General features: G+C 50.2%; 1 protein-coding gene across 17 annotated transcripts in view; it reads right to left on the bottom strand.

Moving 5' to 3' along the window:
• The window catches only part of SLC39A11 (solute carrier family 39 member 11), a 399,980-nt gene extending 375,559 nt beyond the window's left edge, over positions 1-24,421 (bottom strand). For 3 of the 17 annotated variants that reach the window (XM_037913472.2, XM_043528943.1, XM_043528947.1), the window contains exons 1-4: positions 24,326-24,421; positions 22,000-22,133; positions 20,265-20,303; positions 961-1,119 (exon numbers count right to left, since the gene is read on the bottom strand). In XM_037913472.2, the coding sequence (XP_037769400.1) occupies positions 961-1,119; positions 20,265-20,303; positions 22,000-22,107 (306 nt within the window). In that variant the 5' untranslated portion in view covers positions 22,108-22,133; positions 24,326-24,421. Of the gene's footprint in view, positions 1-960; positions 1,120-19,205; positions 19,472-20,264; positions 20,304-21,999; positions 22,134-22,368; positions 23,368-23,714 lie in introns of those variants that run through there. The other 14 variants (XM_037913480.2, XM_043528939.1, XM_037913470.2 and 11 more) reach the window with 14 other exon arrangements.
• Positions 24,422-25,819: the final 1,398 nt, after the last annotated feature.

Raw genomic sequence — 25,819 nt, 5'->3', positions numbered from 1 at the left:
GGATCCCCAAATACTGTGGGGAACAGTCTGAGGTAAGCCCCAACCCTAAACCAAGCCAAAGGCCAGTGCAGTCAGCTGCACTTACATCCCAGAGCACTGTATGTTAGACATGGGAGTAACTGTCCCGCTCTACTGGGCGCTGGTGAGGCCGCACTGCACCCAGTTCTGGGCAAAGATGTGGACAAACTGGAGAGAGTCCAGAGGACAGCAACAAAAACGGTAAAAGATTTAGAAAATCTCAACTGGGAGGAAAGGGTAAGAAAAACGGGGCATGTTTAGTCTTGAGAAAAGGAGACTGAGGACCTGATTGTTCTCAGATATATGAAAGGCTGCCACAAAGAGGACTCTGATCAATTGTTCTCCATGTCCACTGAAGGTAGCACAAGTAGTAATGGGCTTAATCTGCAACAAGGGCGAGCTAGGTTAGACATTAGGACAAAGCTTCCAATTATAAGGGAGTTTCTAACTTTCTAACCTTCCCAAGGGAGGCTGTGGAATCCCCGTCATTGGAGGGTCTAAGAACAGGTTGGACAAACACCTGCCAGGGAAGGTCTAGGTTTACTTGGTCCAACCATAGCACAGGGGGTGGACTTAGTGACTTCTCCAGGTCCCTTCCAGCCCCACATTTCTATGAGCCTGTGATCCACTCCCCTAAGACAGCACACGATTTAAGACAGCAGCCCTCTATTTCCTACCTAGAGGATCTGCAAGAGGCGGGAATGAGCAGATGAGTTAGGGATGGTGACACCACATACACTGCGCTGCCAGCTCAGAGACCAGCCTTTACTCTGCCGTGTGAAAGGCAGGCATTCAAGAGGAACACGTAACCCCCTCGTGCATCCGGTAATGTGCAGGTCAGCTAGAAATGGGCCTCCAGCGGCCCACAGTCCTAGACACAACCAGGGTGGGTGGGAGACTAGCCCGAGGCCACTGACAGCAGACAGTCATACTGCTACTTACCAGCAATGGGAGGAGGAGGTCGGCCAAGTAGACAAAAGCTGCTCCCAGGGTGAAGCCAACAGCTACCGGGAAGAAAGCAAAAGCCCCGAAATTCCCAGAATCTTCAGCCAATTCAATGGCAGGAGCCAGGAGGGACCAGTAAGAAGCAGCTAACATGACCTACGGGACAGAGAACGACAGATTAATACAGGTTATGAGATTACCCCCAATCGAGATCAGGACCCTAATGCGTTGGGTGCTGTACATAAAAGCAATAAAGAGACAGGCCAAAGGTGGGCGGTAAGGGGGAACTGAGGCAGAGGGTGACCAGCTTTAATGATCACAATAGCTCAGTGGCAGAGCTGGGAACAGAAGCAAGGTCTCTCGATGCCCAATCAGGGGCCCTGCCCACTGGACAACACTGCCTCTGCTTCAACACCAAGGATTTTGTTAGACTCCCAGCAGAGAGCATGCTGCCTCTCAAACCACAAATGCCCCCGTGTAGCCCCAACTCCCTCCAAGCACCACGCTCCTCCCAGGTAACCAGGCACCTAGCTCCAGCTACCCACACTTAGAAAAACTTCCCTCCTGGTTATTTAACAACCCTCCTCTAGCAGGAGGAAAAGAGCAAACCCCCTCCACGGATTCACCGCACGGACCTCTGCTCCCTTAAGGTTTTTCAGCAGATTCACGACACACCAAAAGTTAAATAAAGGGGGGTGTGCACATTGTACAGAGACAGCATCCGCACTGTTCCGCTAACACACTCCTTTGGTAACTCTGTTTAGCGACTGTCCAATCTCTCAGCTTCCTGCAGCTTTCCGGACGGCAGCGGCCCTGAAACAACGCTCACCGCTGCTTGCCAGGGCTCACACCTAGCAGGCTTCTGTTCACGCCAGCCACAAACACACCAGCTTATTCGTCATTGTTTTTGCCATGGCACTTGGCAATGTGAAAGTGTGACACGACCATTCAGACTGACCAATGAGATTCGAGCCCATTTCCGCACAGAGCAGTCACTGAAGTACAATGAAGAAAGGAGAAGGGGCTTAAGCGTGAGCAGTACAAAGCCATCAATTTTCACCCAGCCAGCCTTGAGGCAGGAAAACAATTGACACACGCACACTTACTTGCTAGGCTCACCGTACTGAGGTTTAACACGCCCATAATAACCCTTCCCAGAGGGGAGCAGCGGGAGGGGAGGCGAGGCCTGGCTCCCAGCCACATACCAGTTCTTAGTGAGGACAGGGAATGCAAGAGACAGAGGCCTCTGCACAACACACTGTTAAATATGAATGTCTTCTCATTTGTGTCACCTGTTTTCACCACAAAGCACAAGTTCAAGGATGCTTCAAAGAGACCCCATCAGGTTGGACTAAACACAGTAACACAAGCCTAGGATGTTAACAATCAACACCTTATGTTATTAAAATGAATAGCCAAACAATTCTGATGTGTTTCTACCATTAATGCAAATTGAAATGCCAAAAGGGACCAGTTAGTGCTTGAAAGCAGAGGAGTCAATTTCACCTACTAGCTCTCAGATCTACCGACAGCTCCAATCTCCCAGATACCCAATCACGGACATTATCTCGCATGGCCGGGTCTGGAACATGGACACCACAGGCCAATAGTTGATTCCCAGCACACACACCACCTTATTTCCACTGGTATTAAAGTACTTTGAAGAAAAGGGCTTCCACTGGCTTTTGCAAACTTTTGGTTTTACGAAAACCGGAATTGCAGGCCTAAATCAAGCTGAAACCATGTCTTTAAATTATATAGTGGGAAGGGTTATCGATCAAGATCCACAGGGCTCCAGTGACCTGGGAGACTCTCTCCAATCCACTAAGAAGGGTCAGGGTTAGTTATATGGCACTTTCTCTCCTAGCCTTGCAAATCAGTTACCAGAAGAAGAGCAGGGGGAGTGGCTCCAATCCAGCACTTCCCCCCGGCAAAGCCTTAGTCCCTACAGAGAACAGCACTGAGGAGACAGGTGGAAGGGGAAGGCAGGAATCCAAGCAGTCATTTGTTCATTCAGCTCCCCACGCTGAGCACGCCTGCTGCTGAAAAAAGGACAAGCTGTTTCCCAGATGACATGGCACGACACCAGGCCATGAGGGAGAATTTGGCTCATCTCCCCGGGGCCCTCCAAAAAAAGAGAAAGTGTTAGAAAACAATGAGAGCGATCTACGTTCCTTCTGAAAGAGAGCGAAACTGCGCTCACTGCTTCAAATCCAAGAGCCTCCACCGATCCGTGTTCCTTGCTCCGGCCAAGACACAATTCAAAACTGCTGAACCCACACAGCTCCTACTGTCTTCAGCTCAAGCTGTGGGTGCCCAGGCCCCTCTGAAAGTCAGACCCAAGGTGGGCACTCAAAGTCAGCAGGCACTTCCTGTTCTACACGCATCCATGCAGTGCTGAAAAGCACTCCGTTACCCCGGCGACGGGCATCATATTTAAAACCGACCTAGAAACCAGGCTCAGGACAAAGTGTTCTCATCAACTGGCAGCTGTTGGCTGGCCTACATGAAAGGAGTTTGGAGGGGTCTCAAAATGGCAACCAGACGCCAAACCCACCAGCCAACTGGCAGTCTCGGTCCTGGCTCTTCTTGATCTCAGCCAGAGACTGGCTCCAAAGAGGAGGACAAGACATGAGGACACAACTCCCCACTGACTCCTACAGCTGTTCCCTCCACACCAGGTTTGAGGGCGTCTCCACGGCTGCCACCTATTCCAGGGTGGCACAGAGGTTTCCAAACACTAGGGAGAGATTGCTAATTAACAGAACATGAAACTTCCGATGAAGTGAGCTGTAGCTCACGAAAGCTTATGCTCAAATAAATTGGTTAGTCTCTAAGATGCCACAAGTCCTCCTTTTCTTTTTGCGGATACAGACTAACACGGCTGCTACTCTGCAAACAGAACATGAAAAGACACTGAAGATCTGTTGATGAAGGGAGTCAGTTATATCGTCAGGGTCGCTCCCCGATCCCCACGTCTGTATGTCCAACGCTATCAACAGCGAGAGCTTTGGGAGGAACAGGCGGGATGCTGGGCCAGCGCTGGTGCTGGCTGCTTTCCAGTTTTGTTTGGAGGTACTTTATTGTTCTAGCTTGTGGCTACTGTGCATGCACCACCCACCCACCGTCTGCAGCCTCAGAACGGCAGCGGAACCCAATCTGGGTCAGCTTGCTCACTTAAGTCCCCAAAAGCCCAGCAAAACACTTTGGACTGGGATCGTCCCATGAGGTTTCTGTAACCTGCGGAGTCTTTACAGCGCCCCATGAGCAGATCCCCTCCAACACCCAGTTCAGAGAATTCTGGCTAACGGAGCAAGCACAACAACTGTTGATTTATAGGACCAGGGTACAGCTAAATACACCGTATGGTAGCAATCAACACACTAGTCATAGGCTCCAATAGCCTTTGTCAGCTAGAGGGAGCAGGGAAAGAACTGTCCAGGATTTCTTTGTTCTATTGGTTTTGTCTTTGAATGCAGACTCACTTTGGACAGAGGACTCTTTCCTTCCCTCTGCCCACGTGCTCCAACCTCCTGCATCTAGCCATCAGCCACACCCCTGTATCACATCAGCGAAGAGAAATCTCTAAGAAACCAGTTCCCCTAGGTTATTTCTGTTTCTTTGGCTGCTTTTAAATAGACCATCCAAGTGGGCAGTGGTAGAAGGGGGAGACGTACACAGGCCTGAGGGAAGGGGGACACTAGATACTGCACTGATCTGCTGGGGTGTCCTGAGTCTCTTTGGGGTTAAGTCCATAATGAAGTCAAGAGAGTATGGGGTAGTTTTAGGCTTGATGCACAGACCTCCCAGCTGTAGCTCACGAAAGCTTATGCTCAAATAAATTGGTTAGTCTCTAAGGTGCCACAAGTCCTCCTTTTCTTTTTGCGAATACAGACTAACACGGCTGCTACTCTGAGACCTCCCTCTGTTAGCGCAGGATCAAAATGACCATAGCATGCTGGGTTTGAAACCCACCCAGATCCCCTTTGCAGCTTCCTGGATAAAGGAATTCTGCGCATACACACCCGCGCGCACACACATTAGCTGCTTGCTAAAAGTACTGATCGCACCAATGCCAATGGTAACAAGTGAGGAGATAACAGCAGTCAAGTCATTTCATCAGCCCATTTCGGTGCCACTTGGCTGTTCCCTTCCCCCATCCTCAGCTACTTCCCTTCCACCAGCACAGTGAACATCTCTCCACTCGTATCCTAGAACCACCAGTGGCAGCCTTGAACTCCAACCACGGGTAACACAGGGTTTGGTGTGGCTCAAACAAGACTGCATGGAATTCTGCAGGTGCTTTGGTGTCGGTTTAAGAAGCAAGATACGGGGTCAGTGCGAACAGCAGCGAAAAATAGTCCTACACGCTTCTCTGCAATGGATCCATTTTGCCCCAGGACGCTGTCCCTGGCCACTATTGTGCCAGGTGGAGATGCAAGTCCCAAGTCTACCTTTGGCCCCTAAAGCTTTATTAAAGTAGCAGAGAAATCCATTCCCTGGATTAGTTAAGCAAGAAAGGAAATATCAGATCCTCAAACACACATCCAATATGCAGCACAAATACATACTTCATCAATTTATTCATTTCATTTCCTTTCCTCTCTCCCCTCCCACTCCCCCTTGGTGTTACATGTACCGGGCTGGATTAATCAAAAATAATCAGACCAATTAAGAGCCTTCAGCAGGTTCGGCGTCCCTTCAGCCCCAAGCTATCTACAGTACTTGCTTTTGGAGCCATTCAGCTACAGTAGGAGACTCGTTTGCGACAGACTCCACTGGGAGTCTTCTCATTTGCCACAAAACAAATGAATTTTTTTTTTTTTTTAAAGTAAAATCAGTCTGAGACCTGAGAAAAATGCCAGCTAAGAAAAAATGCTGAAGAATTCATAGAAAACATTTCCTCAGCTTGGGATCAAACCCAGTCTTCTGGAGTCAGGCATTCTCCCAGCACCCAAGCGGGCACTTTGCTAGACCCTCCCTTGAGCAAAAGATAGGGAGAAGTTGAGGCTGAAGTTATAGAATCATAGAAACACAGGGCTGGAAAGAACCTGGAGAGGGTCACCCAGTCCAGCCCCCTCCGCTGAGACAGGACCAGGCAAACCTAGACCATCCCTGACAGGGGTTTGTCCAACCTGTTCTTAAAAACCTCCAGTGACGGGAATACCACAACCTCCCTTGGGAGCTGGTTCCAGAGCTTAACTACCCTTAGACATTTTTTCCTTATACCTAACCTAAATCTCTCTTGCCACAGTTTAAGCCCATTACTCCTTGTCCTACCTTCAGTGGACACGGAACAATTGACCACAGACCTCTTTGTAATAGCTCTCAACACATTTGAAGACTGTTATCTGGTGTGTGCATGCGCGCCATCTTCTTTTCTCAAGACTAAACATGCTCAGTGTTTTTAACCTTTCCTCATAGGTCTCCTTTTCTAAACCATTTATTGTTTTTGTTGCTCTCCTCTGGACCCTCTGCAGTTTGTCCACATCTTTCTTAGAATTGGAGACGGTACTCCAGTGACAGAGCGAGAATTGTCTCCTGCATCTTACAGAGGACACTCCTGTTAATACACCTCAGAATTATACTAGATTTTTCTGCAATTGCATCACACTCAATTCAATATTCAATCTAGAAAAGGAGTACTTGTGGCACCTTAGAGACTAACCAATTTATTTGAGCATAAGCTTTCGTGAGCTACATGCTCAAATAAATTGGTTAGTCTCTAAGGTGCCACAAGTACTCCTTTTCTTTTTGCGAATACAGACTAACACGGTTGTTACTCTGAAACCTGTCAAATATTCAATCTGTGATCCACTACAATCCCCAGATCCTTTTCCACAGTACTACCACATAGCCAGTTATTCCCCATTTTGCAGCTGGGCATTTGATTTTTCCTTCCTAAGAGTAGTCCTTTGCCCTGGTCTTTACTGAATTTCATCTTGCTGAGTTCAGACCAATCCTCCAATTTGTCAAGGTCATTTTGAATTCTAATCCTGACATTAGCTTGTTGTCATCTGAAAATTTTAGAAGCACACTCTCCACTCCATTATCCAAATCATGAACAAAAATAACTGACAAGTACCAAAGCCAGGATTGACCCATGTGAGACACCACTGTGTACATCCCTCCACTGCAAACCACTGATAACTACTCTTTGAGTAGTCTTTCAACCAGTTGTGCATCCACCTTATAGTAGTTTTGTCTAGACTACAATTCCCTATTTGCTTATGAGAATGTCATTTGGGACTGTGTCAAAAGCCTTACTAAAATCACAATATATCACATCTAGTGCTTCCCCCCATCCACTAGGCCAGTAACCTTTGTCAGAGAAGGGAATTAGGTTGGATTAGCATGATTTGCTCTTGATAAATCCACACTGGCCATTTTTAACCTCTTTTCACCAGGGATGGGTGCTCTGTCAGAAAGGAGATGGTTCAGTGGCCCCGTGGATGTGAGGATGAAATTAAATCAATGGAAAACTTCCTATCAGCAAGATCTACTCTGTTTGGGGAAGTCTCCCATGGGAAGTACTGAGAGGCTCATTGTTCAGCATGCAACTGGCTTGAACAGAGCACCGGGAAAGAAGCTGCAAGACACAACCTTGCACAAGCAAGAACGAAACCGGGCATCACTTGCCGTTTCTTCTGCTATGAAAATATAGAGTGAAGTGGCCAATGAACTGAAGATGCCTTAAAGCCTGTGAAGCTTGCCAGCCTGTGTACTAGAGCCATCAGCAAGCAGACGAGAATGAATCCACTTTCCCTATTCTGATGGCCTGAGCGTCCGCCTATGGCGAAGAAGCATGCACTGAGCCACTGGGACATCTGAAGTCTCTTTCTAAGAGAAGTGGGATGGCTATCGCTTTAGACCCCAGCCCTCCAGGGGACCTTGTAGTCTTAACTTCCCACAGCTCATAAGATAATGGGCTGTTACGTAAGACAACCACAGCTGTCAAACTTTGTACTCTGAATGCTCTTTAAAACCTCTTTAAAAACCAAAACTAAAAACTAAAAAAGGGAAGATCGTAACACAAGCAGAGGGAAAAGCTCAGTGGAATTACATCGTTACTTTATGGCAAAGCATTGTTTCTCCAAGGAAAAGGACGAGTCAGTTTCTGCTCATTCCTGTCCCCAGTCTCCGATCCTACTGCCACTTAAGTCAATGGTAAAACTTTTACGGGCTTCAACATAGGCAGGACCAGGCTTCGGGGGTAGATATTACACTCCTTCCTGCTATCTCTGCACCTCTAAACAAAAACGCCGAGCTGGATTTCCAACAACTGGCACTACTTGCTTGGAAGGAAAATCTATATTGTAGTGCGCCTTGGGACAAGGACTGTCTTTGTGCTGTTTATGTACAATGCCCAGCATAAAGGGGTCCTGGTCCACAAATAGATGAAAATCTTCTGTCTCTCCCATACCATATCTACCTCCTACAGCGTGGATTCCCTGCCTGGAGGCACCCTGTCCTCAAGCCTCCCTTTCCGGCCTTTTGTTATGGTTACATGCTAGAACATAGGGTCACAGTATGGCAAAGGTGGAAAATCAGTGTCCTACAGCAGCATCTCAGTTATCTGAGTGCAAAGCACCTGGACAGAGCTACCTAAACCTCGCCTGACCTTTGCAAATAGCGAGTGTGGGAAAACAATAACCAGATCAGCTCCACCTTGAAGTCCTCACTCAGGCAAAGCTTCCCTGGTGATCAGTGAGACCCTGAGCATGAGGACAAGACCCACCAGCCCAACCTCCGGGAAAGAATTCTCTGTAGTAACTCAGAGCCCTCCCCATCTAGGGTCCCACGTCCAGACATTGGAGATATTTGCTAATGGCAGTCATGGAGAGGCTGTACAGGCCATTGTAGGTGGTCTATTAAGTTCAGTCTTGAGACAAGTTAGGTTTTCTGCCCCCACTGCTCCCCTTGGAAGGCTGCTCCAGAGTTTCCTCTGATGGGTAGAAACCTTTGCTAATTTCCAGCCTACACACACAGATGGCCAGTTTATATCCCTTTCGTCGCGTGCCAACATTGGCCCTTAACGTAAATAACTCCTCGCCCTCCCTGTTGTTTATCGAGAGCAGGCGGACAAAGGTAGAGAAGATTGAAACTAAAGAGACCAGGATTCAGTTCCCTGCTCTGCTACAGAGCCCACGTGTGACCTTGGAGAAGTCACTTCATCTCTCCAGGTTTCAGATTCCCCATCTGCAGAATGGGGATAAGGGACACTCCTTTCTCTGCTGCAAGCTCTTTGGGGCAGGGGCCATCTCTCGAATGGTGTTTGTACAAGCTGACATTCTAGCACCAGGGCACGCAGACCTGGTCTGAGCAAGGGTAGGTACTGGGGCGCTTACCCTGGCCCTGAATGCACTCCTGCTCCCATCATTGCTGCCCCCAGTAGAGAGGAGCCAGAGGTAAACACCTGGTCAGAGTCACTGAGTAACCTCTGTTGCTGGGATCAGAGAGGGCTACGGGTATTGCTCCTCTATTCACAGCACACCCCTTGTTGGGGTTCTGGTGAGGGAGCCCTCATCCCTCCTATAAGTATGGCCAGCTTGGTTATCCACTCAGCTGACCCTCCACCCTTCTATAGCGCCTTTCACACTAGTCGCTCAAAGCAAACATTCGAGCATCCAACCCCAATACGTCCCTATAGGATAGGAAGCTTTAGTCCCACTTGGCAGACAGGAAAAAAGCAAGACAAAGCCAAGTTAAGTGACTTGCCCAAGGTCACTAAGCAAGCCTATGGCAGAGGCACAAATAAAACCCTGACTCCTATTTCCCCGCTCTGTGCTCCACAAGACATTGCCTTGGGATCAATCACACGTGCCAGTGGGAGATCCCATCCAATGCAATGTCTAACTGAAAGAAACCCAGGAGGCATCAATGGGCTAGTACCAAGGGAGTGAAAAGAAAAAACCACCACCCCCCCACACGCAATTGTAAGTGACTGGCTACCCACTGGAACTACGGGAACTACTGCTAGCCAGGGCGCAGACAAAGACAGAACCGGGGGCTCAGTTGATCTTCGGCAATCCAAAAATACAGGGTGCCCTCAGACACGCAATGGGAGCTGTGCATGCACCTAAAAGCAGAGTCTGGCCCTTGTACGCTCACGCATGGCTTTAGAATGCCTCGGAAACAAAATAAATTTGGAGATGTTAATTAAAAGGCATTTAATGCTCCGGAGCCAAGACCGAATCTTGTCCATAAATCCGCCGGCTGCTCTCAACCCAAGGAGGAAGAGGAGGGAAGGGAGAGCGTGGAGACTGGCAGGAAAGGAAGCTGGGCATTTTAATACAAAGATGCCTCTGGCAGCCCAGCACCTTTGCCGGATGCGTCACAGTCACCAGAGGTGGCAGCATCTCCTGCCAGCCTGAGAACGAGCAGCAAGCAAAGCCAGGAAGCGGATGTGTTTTAAGTTGCTAGCTCAATAACACAATGCCGGTGCAGCGGCAAGTGTGCGCCAGCCTTCCCCAGCAAAGATTGGGCTTCCCAGAGCCAGACTTACGCGGGCTCAAAGAAGGCTGTGCCATGCACCAATTTTAACCGGGGAACCAAACCTGGCCCTGCCCATTATTTCTTGGATACCTCTATGGCCCCCATTAACACACTACTGGAGCATCTCAGAATGTTTAGTGTGTCTATCCTCACAACATCCCCAGGAGGTTGGGACTAGTTCCCTTTTACAGATGGGGAAACTGAGGCACAGAGCAGCCAAGTGACTCACCCAAGGCCACAAAGAGAGTCCGGGAATTGAATTCAGGTCTCCCAAGTCTTAGGCTAGCGCCCTAACCACTAAACCATCCTTCCTTAGCACCAGGATCCTCCATCTAACCAAAGACTCGGCACAACAATCTGCCGGAGAAGGACCACTCTATGGTAATGCAAACCTCCCTGCCGGGGGGGGAAACACCTGTTCTTGTTAGCACTGGTGGTGTTTGTCCCATGGCAGCCCCCTCCAAAGCTCAATTCCAGGGTCCCTACTAATGGGACCTGGCAGTGTTTCAGTTTCACTTTGTCACCAGGGACAAGGAACAGCCACCATGCGAGGGGGGGGCCCCCTGTGATTTCATGCTTTGTGATTTCACAGAAACTGGGCGATCCCAACTCAGCCCGTGGCTTCACTGCAAATGAGAGTGCGCTGTACATTGAGATGTCTCCCATGCGCCGGAGACAAGACGCTGTCTTTCTCACTTGGTGTAGCTAGCCAAAGTAAACCCCAGGTGACTTCACACAGGGTTGACCTTGACACTCGATACCAAGTTAAAAGCAGTCCTCCGTGCCCTGTCTCCACCAGGATTTTCCATCACATTAGCGATCTCGATGCATTGTGAAAACACACCCATTTTTGCAGCGAAGACAGTCTGTTGCTAAGCAGCAGCACGGTACGTTGTCACCACCCCACAGGGCTGATGCGAGACCAGACCGTAGGCTTTTGCCGTGGTTTCATCGGGAGCAGCAATTTTAAGGATGTACCAGATTAGAGCCACAAGCCTTGCAAGGGAGGGAGAAGGGAGATCTCCATCAACAGAAGAAACCGTGCAGGGTGGGGGGAAACACTCAAGAAAACGTTTCATCTGTCAAACTTTTCAGCAAGAAGGAACTTTGCCTCATTAAGGTGCCAATACCAAGAATGGGCCTCGCGCTTGGGTAGGCATCTCAGCTTTGCACGTTCCCAATGTGGTTTTATCCTGCCCTGAAAGGGAAGATTCAACACCGGACGACTCAGGTGCTGTTTAAAGCTCTCCCCTTTTCTGAGGGCAGTGAACTGAACTCCAACGCAGCGAGGGAAGATGGAAAGTCGGGCCACCTGTGAAGCTGACTGTGTGTTTAAGTATGGTAAACTTCAGTGGGATTAGACAGCACTTCGCAGGCTCACGCCCTCGGAGCACACAATGTCTGGACCCCACATCAGATGCCCACCTCCAGGTTATTAGTTACCGTGGTGATAGGGTCTTAATCACTTCAGCCTTCGGTATACACAACCCTCCTGAGAGGTAGGGCAGTGCTATTATCCCCAGTTTGCAAGCGGGGAATTGAGACAGGGAGAGACTAAGTGACTTGCCCAACAACAGGCAGGATGTTTGTGGCAGAGCAGGGAACTGAACCCTGGCTTCTCAAATCCCAGGCTGGTGGCTTAACCACTGGGCCGTCCTTCCTCAAGACTTGGAGCACACTGCCGTTCTCCTTGCAGAAGGGCGTTGATAAAACAACAAAACCTTGTACTGAAGCTTTGTTAAAGACACTCCGGGACTCACAGGTGCTGAAACTAGGGGTGCGGCAGCACCCCCTGGTTGGAAGTGGTTTCCATCATATACAGCGTTTAGAGTTTGGTTCAATGGTTCTCAGCACCTGCACTATACAAGTTGTTCCAACGCCCCTGCCAGGACCAAAGGCGAAACACAAAACCCCAGCTAGATCGGGCAAGAACACCTCAAGCATGACGTTCTATTCAGAAGCCCACGAGCATCCCTTTGGAAAGCACAGGCGTACATTTTCAAGAGTGACTCACTAGGGATTTTGGGTGCTCAATTCAAAACATCTTAAAAAGGGGCCTGATTTTCAGGAAGTGCCCAGCACCCACCTTCGGAAACACACCTGTTCTTGTCAGCACCAGGGGTGGCGTTTTTCCCATGGCAGCCCCCTCCAAAGCTCAATTCCAGGGTCCCTTTAGATGTCCCAAGTTAAGCACCCAAAAACCAAGAGCCATTTGCAGCCGTTTAGATCACGTACTGTGGGTTCTTCAAAAGGGCAGCGGATTCAGGCTTTACTCATACCAGGACTGAACGTTCCGCTGGTCTGAAGTGACATACGGACCAAGACCAGTCTAGAAGCGTTCCTCTGAACCAAAAGACCAGTGACACGAACCAAGAGGACCAGAAATTATCATAGCATTGAAAAGCTGGCAATGCACAGCCAAAAAGACAACGCGATGGACCATTATCGAGAATTTGAGTTCTTTGCACGTAATTTGGATCCCCAGTTCCAAATCTTCACTTCAAAACCCAGAGATTGAGGGTGTCTGAAGGCAAAACAGAGAGAATAAATAAATAATAATAAAGACATTTAAAAAAAGCTAGCTTCTGCCTCTCTTCCCTCCATCCGCTGAACAAAACGCAGGGGAGGCCAAAGCTCAAAGCAATTTTCAAGGCACTCCACTTCACACATCATGTTGCTTTAGCACAGAAAGTCAAGGTCAGCATCTCATCTGCGTCTCTGGAGAGAGGCGCTCTCTAGCTCTTCCATCCTTATGGATGCAGAAATCTATTCTCCCAGCACCTGGTGCATGTCTGCATGCGGAAGAGGTTTGCGTATAGACATGGGCGGGGTACAGTAGTGCAATCACCCTATGACACTCCATCACATTATTTACCCATGGATTTAACCCCAGGGTATGCCAGGGAGCCCAGTTTAGAGCGGAGATAGCAGGAATCCCAGCAAAGCAGGAGAAACTATTCTGACTAACGGAACAAACACCAGCCTGTTGGTAAAGCAATTTCTCTCGGGGTTGATTGTGAGCAATGGGGCTGGCCCTGCTGGTTTGTTATTGTAGGGTTGTTCAGTCACAACCAGCAGTTCACTGCTTTTGCGCTTGCTTTTTAATGGGCAAGCTTTCGCTGTGGAAGAGGCTTTGTATATAACAAGAGCAAAACAGACTTCCTCTGCGCCTTGGCTGCAAGAGACACCGACTACATATTCGCAACCTGCAATCCAAGGGAGAAACAAGGGTTTAGCAGAAACATATTTAACAATCAAAATAATCCAAGACCGGGGCAGTGTCACAGTAACAGCAACCTAAAGAAAGAGCTTTTGAAGGGGGATTAAGAAATAGCAAAATTCTCTACCCATGGCTTTTTATAACAGTCTGTTTTCCCATCCTATTTTGTACAGGAAGGAATTAATCTCTTTCTGTATTGCTCCTTTGGTCACTTAACGAAGCAGGTCAAGGTTGGATAGGAGCAGTGAATAGCCTGTCTTGCTCCAGCTAGTCCACATACCACAAAGCTTGTGGCATTCGCTATCCTCAATGAAGAGTTCACAGCCTGGCTTATTAACAAGCAGCACAGTGGAATTCAGTCCGGCTTCCAGCAGGGTTCCCGCCAGTTCATTTCCCTCTAGGTTCCATGCAAGCCACCTGGTGCTCAGAAAATACTGGTTTCAAAGCCCTGCAAACAGCATGCTAAGTCGCGATTTTCCAAAGGAGGAAGATTAATTATTCCTGCCCAAGCTTGATGCCGACACAAAGAGGTGAGGTCCAGGGGAGGTTTCTAATTGATTCGGAAAGGTTAGAGTGTCGTGTCATTAGGGATTCAAAAGAATGCCCACGGTAACTCACAGCTGATTTGTAACTGCTGGATGCATCTCAAAAGGCATCTGGTCTCACGCTCATATAACCCTCAGCCCCACTTTGCTCTTATTCTGCACCCTGTCTAGGTCCAGAAAACCACAAGAGCAGCTGCTTTTATACAGAAGAATGATCCTTTCGATAAAAGGTAGGACTCAGAGGCAGGAAACGGTCCCGTCCCATCCCCGGCTCTGCCACAGACTCCCTGTGCGACCGTGAGCATGTAACTCAGTACCTCTGTGCCTCAGTGTTCCCGTCTGCATAATGGGGAGAATTAACACTTGTGAGGCTTAGTTTACTAAGGTATATAAAGCACTTTCAGATCCTCAGACACAAGGTGCTAGCTGGGGCAGATCATTTTTGCCCACCAGCACAAAAAGATCCCAGCTCCATCGACCGTGCCGCTCTGCCCCCCTCCACCTCTCCCGAGAGAGGAGGACTCGGAACAGCATACCGCACCAAACACAGGACATCCACCCATCCAAAACTAAAGGCAACTCCAGCAGAAGCTCCAACTCCCATCAGCTGTGCTGCCTAGGGAACTGCTCCAGAGCTGCTCAGATCATCAGGCCAGTCTCCCGTCCTTCAGGAGCCAGCTGTGGGGGAAAAATCCCCAGAGGAAAATCCAACCTAAAACGCAAGTGAATTCTACCACCCAGGGGCACTGTGCAACAAAACCATCTCCAGCAGTAAACAGCTGCACAACACTAGATGTTTCAGAGGAACTGGGCTGAGAACAGCCTTTGGAGGAAGTTATTTTGCTCTTTTACCAGACACACACAGCCATCTGACACAGATTTTGCAGGAAAAGGTATACACAGACATTAAGGAATACGTTTTCATCACAACATTTGGGGCTTTAGCCACACCACCGCCCTCTATAGCAGGGGTTCTCAAACTGGGGGTCATGAGATTATTAAGTGGGGGTGACGAGTACATACCTCCCAACTAGTTAGTCTGCTGTGAAAAGTGAAAATATGGATCAGCACTAGAGAGGATTGGAAAATGGAATTTTTTTGGGATGAAAACAAAAAAAAAGTTTTCCTCTAAATTGTTCATGATTTTTGGCAAAAAAAAAAAAAAGTCAAATTTTGATTTTGACCAATGAAAATGAAATTAACATACAAATATCACTTTTAAATATAAAAGTGTTTTTAACTCCTAAGGGGGAGTTGCACTCTGAGGCTTGCTGTGTGAAAGGGGTGGCCAGTACAAAAAGTTTGAGAACCACTGCCCTACAGCCTCCATGGACCAACAGCATGCACACAGCTCCCACCCTGGGACAGCTCTACCCACGGACAGGTTACTCCGTAGATGTCTACGATGCTGTGTTTTGCACCTTCCTCTGAAGCATCTGGTACGGACCTCTCTCAGTATCAGGGTAGCAGCCGACAGATCCAGAGTGGCAAATGCTACGTTGCCCAATATCAAGCATCTTGCTTAGTTTCTAAAATTGTTATATCCAGCCCAGTCCGAATCTGGAGGTTTTCTAAACAGACAGGGCCAGGCCAGGCCAGCTTTCTTGCTAATCATGGGAGCACCTGGAAGAAGTTTTTTGGTGCGTTGGTGTGTGAACACCCAAGCATCGCAAGCCAATGAGGTCAGATTCCATCCATCATGGACAAACCCCTCACGGTGATAACCGACTGTCCAGCCCACTAGCAAAAACAAAGCTGGGAGCACACTCCTTGCGTGTTTCATCTGATCGGAAACCTGATCTCTAGCACTGCCGGGAGGCCACCTCATGACCGGTTTAAGCTGCCGGTCCTCCCAGAAGTCTTTCCATAATTGCCAGAGCGCTGGCATCTGGAGACGCCGACCAACAGCAGCCACCCAACCATCATCCCGTTACCGTTAGTTTCATTCTACAGACCTACGAGATTAGGAGACGGGCCCCAACTTGTGCCGATACCAGCATTTGGCGGTCTGGCTGACGCAGCTAATGGCCAGCAGTTGGACACAGTAGCAAGCCAGTGAACCCACGATGCAGTCACTCTAAATAAACTGACACTGCAGCGATATCTGAAGGGGATGCTGGGCCCAGTCTCACATTTTGCTTAATCCTGTAAAAAAGGTTGAAGCTAAACTGAAATAAAAATGTCTACACACAAATTTGTACTGGTTTAACTATCTTGTTTTTAAAACATACTATTAGTTAAACCAGTACAAATTTGTGTGTAGATAAGTTCTGAGGGCCTGTTTACATAAGAAAGTTACTCCAGTTTAACTTAAATTGGTGTAAAAACCAATTTAAAAAGACACTTATTTCAGTTTAAGAGTGTCAACTATATATTGTAAACTATACACTGTATAGGGGTCAACTATAAACAGTGTAAACTATATACTTATTTGATGGTGTCCATCTCACATCAGGATGCTGCTGGCAGCAGTTCCGTTTCTTCAGCATCTATTTAACCACCAAGGCTGGTGAATTTGGTACATGTGACTGAAGAACCAGATGGTGCACCCCTAAAGCAACGGGACTCCCGGTTCAGTTCATTCGGTGACAGGAGAACAGGGCTCTCAGCCTAGCTGCTGCTGGGCATTTACTTAGGTCACGTCTGGTGAGTCTGACAGTGAGCACCGTGACCGTGTTCAGCCAGGGAACAGAAATATCGAGGCCAAGACAGCTCTGGAGGATCCCCAGGTGAATGCAGAAGGAACTGCTGCAGGACAGGGCGGGAGGGGGCTAGGCAGCTCTGGGCTGAACAACATCAGCAGAGCTGGACTAAGACGGTAATCTGCGGATCAGGATGGAGGCGCACTGTCGGACCGGCCGAGAGCGCAGCACAGGAATAGCAGAAGGTGCTGGGGCTCAGGAATGAGGAGCATCAGCAGAGCCAACAAAGGATGCGCCCAGCACCTGGGTGCGTCATGTTTTCATAGGTGAAAAACAGGACTAGCAAGATTCAGCTCAGCATGCGAGCAGAAAGGCTGGGGGCAGAGACAGAGAACAGGACACTGCCCTTGAGCGACCACCCCTGCCATCCCCAGAGGAAGGACTGCTGCTAGACGAGACCCTTCGAAATGTATTATTTCTATTAGTGTAACCCAAAGGAGTCCCGGTCACTGACCAGGACCCCAGCGTGCCAGGCGCCGTACAAACACTAAACAAAGAGACACTCCCTGTCCCAAGAAAGGAGAAGAAATCTCAGATGCCACCTTTGAAGAACAAAGGCAAACCAACCAACTTTAGCCATTCTATCCCACTCAGACGGACAATGACCACAAAAACAACCCTGCACATCCGTCTCCTGCAGCAGCCGTTCTTCACATGCAGCCCGGGGGGAGCTAGCTGGAGACACACACAGCACTGGCTCTCCTCCTTGTTTCTGACTGCTGCGTCTCATCTAAGGGGAGCTAACAATACATTTGACACTTTCCCATCCAAGTAAGTTGCGGCGGTTGCCACAGAGAGGTCCCATTATCGCCCAGGAAGAGCGGGGAAGGGTTCGCAGGATGGCAGATGGGGCAAGAGACAATGCAGCCGTTAACAAACCCGGAAGGGTACGAGGGGCCATGCGCGACAGCTGGAGAGGAGAGGCAGATACACGGAGGAGCCAACGGCTCATCAGGACGCAGGAGTGCTGAGAGACGTGAGGCTATCATCTCTGTTAAAAGACATTAAACAGACCAATGGGGCCCAGCAATTCCCCCACCCCCCGCTACACTTGCACAGAAATGCTCCTTTCAGGAGGTTAATGTCCTGGCACTGCGGCTCTCAGACTTCTGCAGAGTTGGCCACATTTTAAGACCGAAGGGAAATCCGGCAGGCAGCTCCTCTTCTGCAGTCCCACAGCAACTTTGTGGCAACTGCAGCATCTAGCAACCTGGAGCAGCAGCGTCAGGAAAGCACCTCATGGATTTACAACTGGGCTCAGCATGCTTTACCTGCGGGAAACGAGGGGTCACCCCGGACTGGCTGGCTGCAGTCCACCAGCAAGCAGCAAACAAGTCACAGTTCAGAAACCTCAGTCCAACAGTACAGCACGGCTCAGCGCAGGCAAGTAGCAAATTAAACCCAACCCTGTCCTGTATGGCACTTTGGCAATTCGGGCCCACTAATGCCAACCGGAAACCTGAACAATTTGGAGCCGGTTTTCTTTGTTTGCGCAGCACGCTCCACTGAGAGGGCCAGGCCAGCAATCAGAGCTTTCTAGGGTAGTTTTAGCTGTTAGCAATGTTATTAACTGCTGCAGGAAAAACAAAGAAGCCAGAAACCCACTGCTGACAGGTGAATGGGCTTCCAGTTTGCCTCAAGCACAGATGGGCATTTGCTGTACTCCAGGAGTTGCTGACACATACAGGATACACACTCAATCAACCAGCATCTGTATGTTTTGCCGAGTCATTTAGCCATCATTCACCCACACCTGCCTGATTAGAACAATGATACAGAGGTGCGGTTTAGAGGGACAAGCCAAGAGGTTCTGAATTAAGGCCAAAACGCTAGCCACCTGCCACCTTATTATGCCACTGGCTAGGAACACGGACCCCAAAGCATTCTGGGAGAGAACTAAACAAGAAACAGTGCCCAGTGCTGGGTGGCCACAGAGCCAGACTTGAAAAAGTAACACTTTCACACCCACAATGCACTGCAACGGAACATCTTGACCTCCTTTCCTGTGCCAGACATCAGGGCCAGGAGCCAAAGCGTTCCTCCCGGGCTTTTCACCATTGCCACACGCCTCCTGGAAAGGGGCATGTACCTTGCAAGCTGGGCAGCACCTCAGCCTGGCTCAGACACAGCAGCGCTCCAAAGGAAGTGGGAAATGGCCAGCCAGTTTCCTCTAAGTACCGAGAGCCAGACACATTTCTACATTGGTTGCTCAGCCGCCCATGTACATTCAAGCTCCCAGAAGACAAGCCAGTGATTTACCAATTCAGGATACAAGCTCACCCGAATCCTCTGGAGGTTTTCCACCAGCCTGCCCTGATGCACTTTAAGCCAGCTCTTCAACACATCCCCTGAATTACCGCGTGCCTTGCAGGAACACAGTCTCCTAATAAGCATTCAGTTTACATGAGGCTGTTGATTTAGGCCTGAATCATGTAAAGGCTCAGCTGCCCCCTGCAGACTTCAAGCACCTGAGCTCGCTGGGATACTCAGACACCAAGTTAGCCACACACATCAGCCTCCGCAGGATCAGGGTTCTTTCGCTTTTCCTATCCAGAGAAGGAAGCTGTAAGCGGCACAATTCAGAAAATCCAGACGAGCAGCACTGAACGTGGAGACCACACCCACCACAGGTGAAAAATCCTGCTTTGTGCCAGACGGACACCTGCATCTGCCCTCGCTGCACCACCTCTAACCTTGCCTAGGAGGCACTGGGACAGGACTTGAACCTTTCTCAAACCTGTTCCCCAGCACACAGGAGGCGCTGGGAGGGAGGGGGAGGAGTTGGTCTGAGACCGCCGGCCCTGCGGATAGGATGCGGCCCCCTGCCCTGAGCATGCCCCGTCCCTGCTTCTCCCCCTCCCTCCCCGCACCTCCTCCAGGCCGCTGAACAGCTGTTCCCCGGTGTGCAGGAGGCACTGAGAGGGAGTGGGAGGAGTTGATCATCAGGGCCAGCAGACCCCCTGGAGTACCCTCGGTTCCCCAGCGTGCAGGAGACGCTGGGAGGGAGGGAGAGGAGCGGGGACAGGGTGCTCTTGTGGGAGGGGGTGGAAAGAGGTGGAGAAGAGGAGGGGCAGAGGTAGAGCGGGGGCAGAAGAGGTGGGGTAGGGTGGGGGCCCACAAAATCTTTTAAATCAAAATAGGGGCCTTGGGTTGCAAAAGTTTGGAATCGCTGCTTTACCAGATTCCTCCCCTGCCTCACGTAGCCCTAATTAGATCTTGGACACACACCAAAAACATCCATGTGATGACACAGCCAGATGAAGCATGGGGGTGGTTTAGGAGAGTACGTGCAGCAGATGACGAGCAGAATGAGGATGCCCCAGTGGGTGCTGTACTTACCCCGGCAGCGAAGCCCAGGCTTCCATCTAGGATTCGCCTCTGAAAATTAAATCAGAGCATTTAATTTTCCAACTGCTAAAAGAAGCAAGGTGCAACAGCTTACAGCATGAGAGCAGCGCTGAGGGGAGTTCGCAGCTCTGGCCCTGATTCTAAGATTCTAAGATTCGCTCCCCATTACTGCAGTATTTGAGTGCCCCCCAATCTTTAATGTACAAGACATCCCTGGGAAGTAGTGCAACTCTCCCCACTTTACAGATGGGAAACTGAGGCACAAAGTGATTTTCCCAGTGTCAGGGTCTCTGGTAGAGCAGGGAACTTGGGTCCCCTGGGCCCCAGGCTGGCACCCGAACCGCTAGATGCTCCTTCCTCTCAAGCATGTGCCTAACTTCTCAGGGTTAATTTTAAGCACATGCTTAAGTCCCATTTTGGCTTCAATGAGTCTTTAGCACCTTCCTTGGTAGTGCCCTGCTATATAAAGGGGGACCTAAGAACGGACTTAAAGTTTAGGCTGTGCTTTGCCTCTGCCAGGTGAGCGCCTTGTCTGCAGTTCTTCAGTTTTCTCTCAAGTTTGGTTTCTATCCAACAACTACTGAAACCAGAACATCAGTCAACTGACTGCACAGCCTGTCAATTATTCAGGGTTGCCCGCTGCCTAGCTCACTCACAGCGTGATTCTCCCTTCCTCAAGGGGAAAAAAGTACTATACTCTCCCTTCAAAACCAGGCTCCTGAATAAGTCATCCAAGAAGAGCTTCAATAAGAAAGAGGTTGGGAAAGCAGGATGAAAGCCGAGGGAAACATTGACACAGGCCTGCCGCTTTCCAAAAGGCGGCTTCGGAGACAAAGGGCCAGAGCAGAGTCTCCGCTCGTTCAATCCCGGAGTCCGGAACTGACCCAAGTTCCGAATAAAGTCACCGTACATCACAGATGTAAAGGCAGCGGAGAAGAATCCACTCCAGCTGCAGATCTCAGCCGCCTGCTCACCCCTTGCTCCCAAAAGCTTGAGAAAGCAGCCGGTCCTTGCAGGATGCTGTGATGGTGAACAGATCTGGGCTATTCCAGAGTCGAGACTCCCTGACTGAAAACACCTCAGATCAGAGAGCCAAGCAGGGATCTTTCCTTCTCATGCACCACTGCCAGCAATGTAGGCCACTCAGTTACACCCAGCAACTAAACTTTGCCAAGCAGCTGGAACTTGGTCAACAATATCACTGCTGATTCATGAGTCAGAACAGAATCCAGCTCCCTCTCTCACAGCTGCACTGGCTCCAGAGGGCCAGCAGGAGTATGAGCTACTTTTTGTCATTAAAACATGCTCTCCTGCTTGTGCATACACAGGGAGGGAGACCTGTTGAGGAAGAAACTGTCTTTCCACATCCCATTTCCTGAGAAGAACCACATTCGATGGCTTTACAGTTGTAATCTAACACCAATCTTCCTCCTTCCCCTCCCCCCACCATTCCTCCCCCCGGCCCACAGAGGAAAATAAATGCAAAAGATATTTGCTTGTGGGGCATAAATGCGTAGGTACGCATCTGAGAGCTGGATTTACAAGGGAGCAGGGGTTAGAGGGAGACTCCCTCCAACATCATAAAATGCAAATTAAGACTCCCCTCTTCCCATCCAGAAGTCAGAGCCATACAGGCAGAATCAGGGCCTAATTATTTTGTATTGATCACACAGAAATCTTGTCTGGAAGGAGGAATGTGTTTTCGGAACTGAACGGCAACACCCACCTGGCCACTGGAAAATACAAAGACTAGCGCAGAGCCAGCAGCTGTCAGCCCCCAGGTAAATAAAGTCCCGAGCAGCGCCTGGACCACCGGACTGCAGTTTTGGATCATGCTGAACACACTCGGGTTTTACTGGCCTGAAAGAGATTTGGTGCATTAGGAAAGAGACAGCGGCAACATAAAACTCAGGCATTACAGAGGACAAGACATCCCTTTCCTGTTATCAACAGCAGCTCCTTAGGGCCTGGTTCTCAGAAGGGCTAAGTCCCTGTTGCTCTCTACAGAGCTGTAGGTCCTCAGCACTTCTGAAAAAACAAGCCCTTCTATTACTAATGACAGCTGTCGTTTACATCGAGTACCCAGGAGGCTTGCCTGCATTTCACTCCGCACCACCAATGAACCTACTCTGGTCCGTTTCACTGTTGTGTATGAACCTTTTCTGGTTCAGGCAGGCTGGCAGAATGTCAGCGTTTGGGGGGTTGAAATCCTGCCACTGGCAGACTCGAGCCCATGTAGCTCCTCACAGACTATGATGGTGATCCAATCCAAGAGCAGGATCAAGGCCCACAAAGGTTTGTCAACGTGTGGAGTGATTTAAAAAGAAAAACCAAGCGTTACATTCCTAGCAGTGTTGATATTTTAGAAAGTTTCAATAAACAAGTGAAAAGCAAGTACCATTTCAATCCAACCCCCACAAGCAGTTTCCTACATCCACCTTTGGTCTTCCCACTTCCCTTTCTAGCCCTTTTTCCATTCACCCCTCAAAAATGAGAAGCGAGATGCAATTCAGTCTGCACACCCTCCTCACCCTGAGCAAAAGAATGCATTCGCTCTTTTCCATTACACTTGGACTGCACCAGAGAAGAGTCTGCTTACGCCACTCCAAAGCACGCACACCACTTTCCACGTACTTTTGCCGAAAACAGTTTTACCCCACGTCAGCATTTTGAATATTCGTGCACTCACAGCACTATTTTCATTGCACTAATAGTTTGCAGACACTTCTGTTGTGCAGGAAAAGGAGAGCTAAGCCAGCGACAGATAGGGTACTTGGATACTTCTGAAATAAGCAACGGTACAGAGTTCAAGCATAGAAGTTTCTGGTTGTCAGGGGATAAGGTACAGATTATCAAGGGGTACAAAATGCGATTTAGGAGCTGGTGGAACAAGGACCACATAATAATCTGCAATCTCCCCGACTGGGGGGAAAGTTTATATTACTATTCAGGAGCAACCAATCATGTAAGGAAAGGAACACAGATGTTTTATTATTTCATCTGAGGAATGCCCAGATAATGTGAAGTAGTTATATCATCCTCCCCCCCCCCAAGGAGACATTTACTGAGATATTTCTCTCTGCCAACCATGACTTTAAAAAAAAACAAAAGCACTCGTATTACCACGTCTCTGTACCCTCTCTTTAGAGATCTGTGCAGATTCTTTCTACCTGCTGAACTTAAAGCTAAAGGTTAACAAAAATGCCAGCCACCGCTGCTCCAACTTTCCCTGCTTCACCACGAAAGCTCAACACCGAGCCCAGCTCTACAATCCACCCTAAAGGCTTCAAATCCCTCTCTTTGCCCAAACCGGCCCACACGGGTACGCGTGGCCCGCAGCGTCAGACACAGCTGTAGCTCACGAAAGCTCATGCTCAAATAAATGGGTTAGTCTGGAAGGTGCCACAAGTCCTCCTGTTCCTTTTGCGAATACAGACTAACCCGGCTGCTCCCCTGAAACCGTCTTTTCAGGGTCCCTTTTCTCCTCCAAAGTCCTGCCGCAAAAACAGACCAGAGCGGGGCCCTGACACCCTGCAGCCTTATGCCTTCATCACCGCCTCCCCCCCAAGCAGGGGCTCACCAACTGCGCCCCACCAGGCCGGCTTATCACAGGCCAGGACTTGCCCCTCCAAGACTGTCACCCTCCCCGGGGCCACGCAGCACCTGCGACAGCGCCGCGGAGCGGCTGCGGGTCCGGCTCCCCCAGGGTCTCGCCCGGGGCAGGGGAGAAGAGCGCCCCGCAGCCAGCACCGGGCTCCCGCAGCCAGCACCGGGCTCCCGCAGCAAGGGCCCCCCCGCGCGGGGTTACTTCTTTGCACGCTCGGGGGGGGGGCGGGGGGGGCTCCGTGACACGCCCACCAGCTAGGGGCCAGCACGTTTAACCCCTGCGGCCACCCCAGCGGGAAGGGCTCCCCCCCCCCCACCGAGACCCCGGGGTGACTCGGCTTGCGGGCTGTTTGCGGCTCCTGAGCAGAGCATGCGGGGCCGGGGGGGGCGGGGGGGGCACTTGTTACTCTGGTCTGCAGCGGGACAGGCGGGAAACACCAACTCACTGCACGCACTGCAGGGACCCCCCCCCGCCCGGCCCCTGCCTCCAGCTCCTGCCCCAGCCCGGCCGCGGCTCCAGCTCCTGCGGCCGCTTCCGGCTCCCCCCCCCGCGCCCCGCCCCGCCGCCCACGTGTCTCGCTGCCACCCCTGCGGGGCCCGCCCACTTCTGCCGCGGCGGCAAATCCGGAGGGATGCGGGAGGAGGCATCGATTCTACGGTTCGCGCCCGCGCGGGGCTGGGAAAGCGGAGCGGGCGGGCGCTTCCCGAGCTGGCGGCTTTGCCGGCTCACGCTTTTCGCTCCTCCTCCCCGGCGAGCAAAACGCCTTGGTTCCCTGGCCGGCCGGGCGGCCTCGCCTGCCCCCGCTTCCCTCGGCTGATGGGCCAGTGCAAGCTCCGAACTAGGCTCGAGGAAAGAAAGGGGCCGTGCAAGGGACTAGTCCGGGATCGGTCCTGCTCTGAGCAGGGGGCTGGACTAGGTGGCCTGCTGAGGCCCCTTCCCACCCTGAGCTTCTAGGGTGCTGTGAACATGCAGGACAAAGCTGGTTGCCAGAGTCGGTGTGCAAAGTCCTCCCTTTGCCCTGGCCCGGCTGATCCTTTGCTGGCAGGTAGATTCAATAAGGGACAAAGTGCATCCTCGATTGGCTTGTTTCAGGCACTAATTTGACTAACCTAATCCCCTTCCTTGATGAGATAACTGGTTCTGTGGATGAAGGGAAAGCAGTGGATGTATTGTTTCTTGACTTTAGCAAAGCTTTTGACACGGTCTCCCACAGTGTTCTTGTCAGCAAGTTAAAGAAGTATGGGCTGGATGGATGCACTATAAGGTGGGTAGAAAGCTGGCTAGATTGTCGGGCTCAATGGGTAGTGATCAATGGCTCCATGTCTAGTTGGCAGCCGGTGTCAAGTGGAGTGCCCCAGGGGTCGGTCCTGGGGCCGGTTTTGTTCAATACCTTCATAAATGATCTGGAGGATGGTGTGGATTGCACTCTCAGTAAATTTGCAGATGATACTAAACTAGGAGGAGTGGTAGATAAGGTGGCAGGTAGGGATAGGATACAGAGGGACATGGCCAAATTGGAGGATTGGGCCAAAAGAAATCTGAGGAGGTTCAACAAGGATAAGTGCAGGGTCCTGCACTTAGGACGGAAGAATCCCATGCACCGCTACAGACTAGGGACCGAATGGCTCGGCAGCAGTCCTGCAGAAAAGGACTTAGGGGTGACAGTGGATGAGAAGCTGGATATGAGTCAACAGTGTGCCCTTGTTGCCAAGAAGGCCAATGGCATTTTGGGATGTATAAGTAGGGGCATAGCCAGCAGATCGAGGGATGTGATCGTTCCCCTCTATTCGACATTGGTGAGGCCTCATCTGGAGTACTGTGTCCAGTTTTGGGCCCGACACTACAAGAAGGATGTGGAAAAATTGGAGAGAGTCCAGCGAAGGGCAACAAAAATGATTAGGGGTCTGGAACACATGACTTATGAGGAGAGGCTGAGGGA

The sequence above is a fragment of the Chelonia mydas genome, chromosome 14 (genome assembly GCF_015237465.2).
Source record: "Chelonia mydas isolate rCheMyd1 chromosome 14, rCheMyd1.pri.v2, whole genome shotgun sequence".
Lineage (NCBI taxonomy): Eukaryota > Metazoa > Chordata > Testudines > Cheloniidae > Chelonia > Chelonia mydas.
This window is presented reverse-complemented; position numbering and strand designations above follow the sequence as displayed.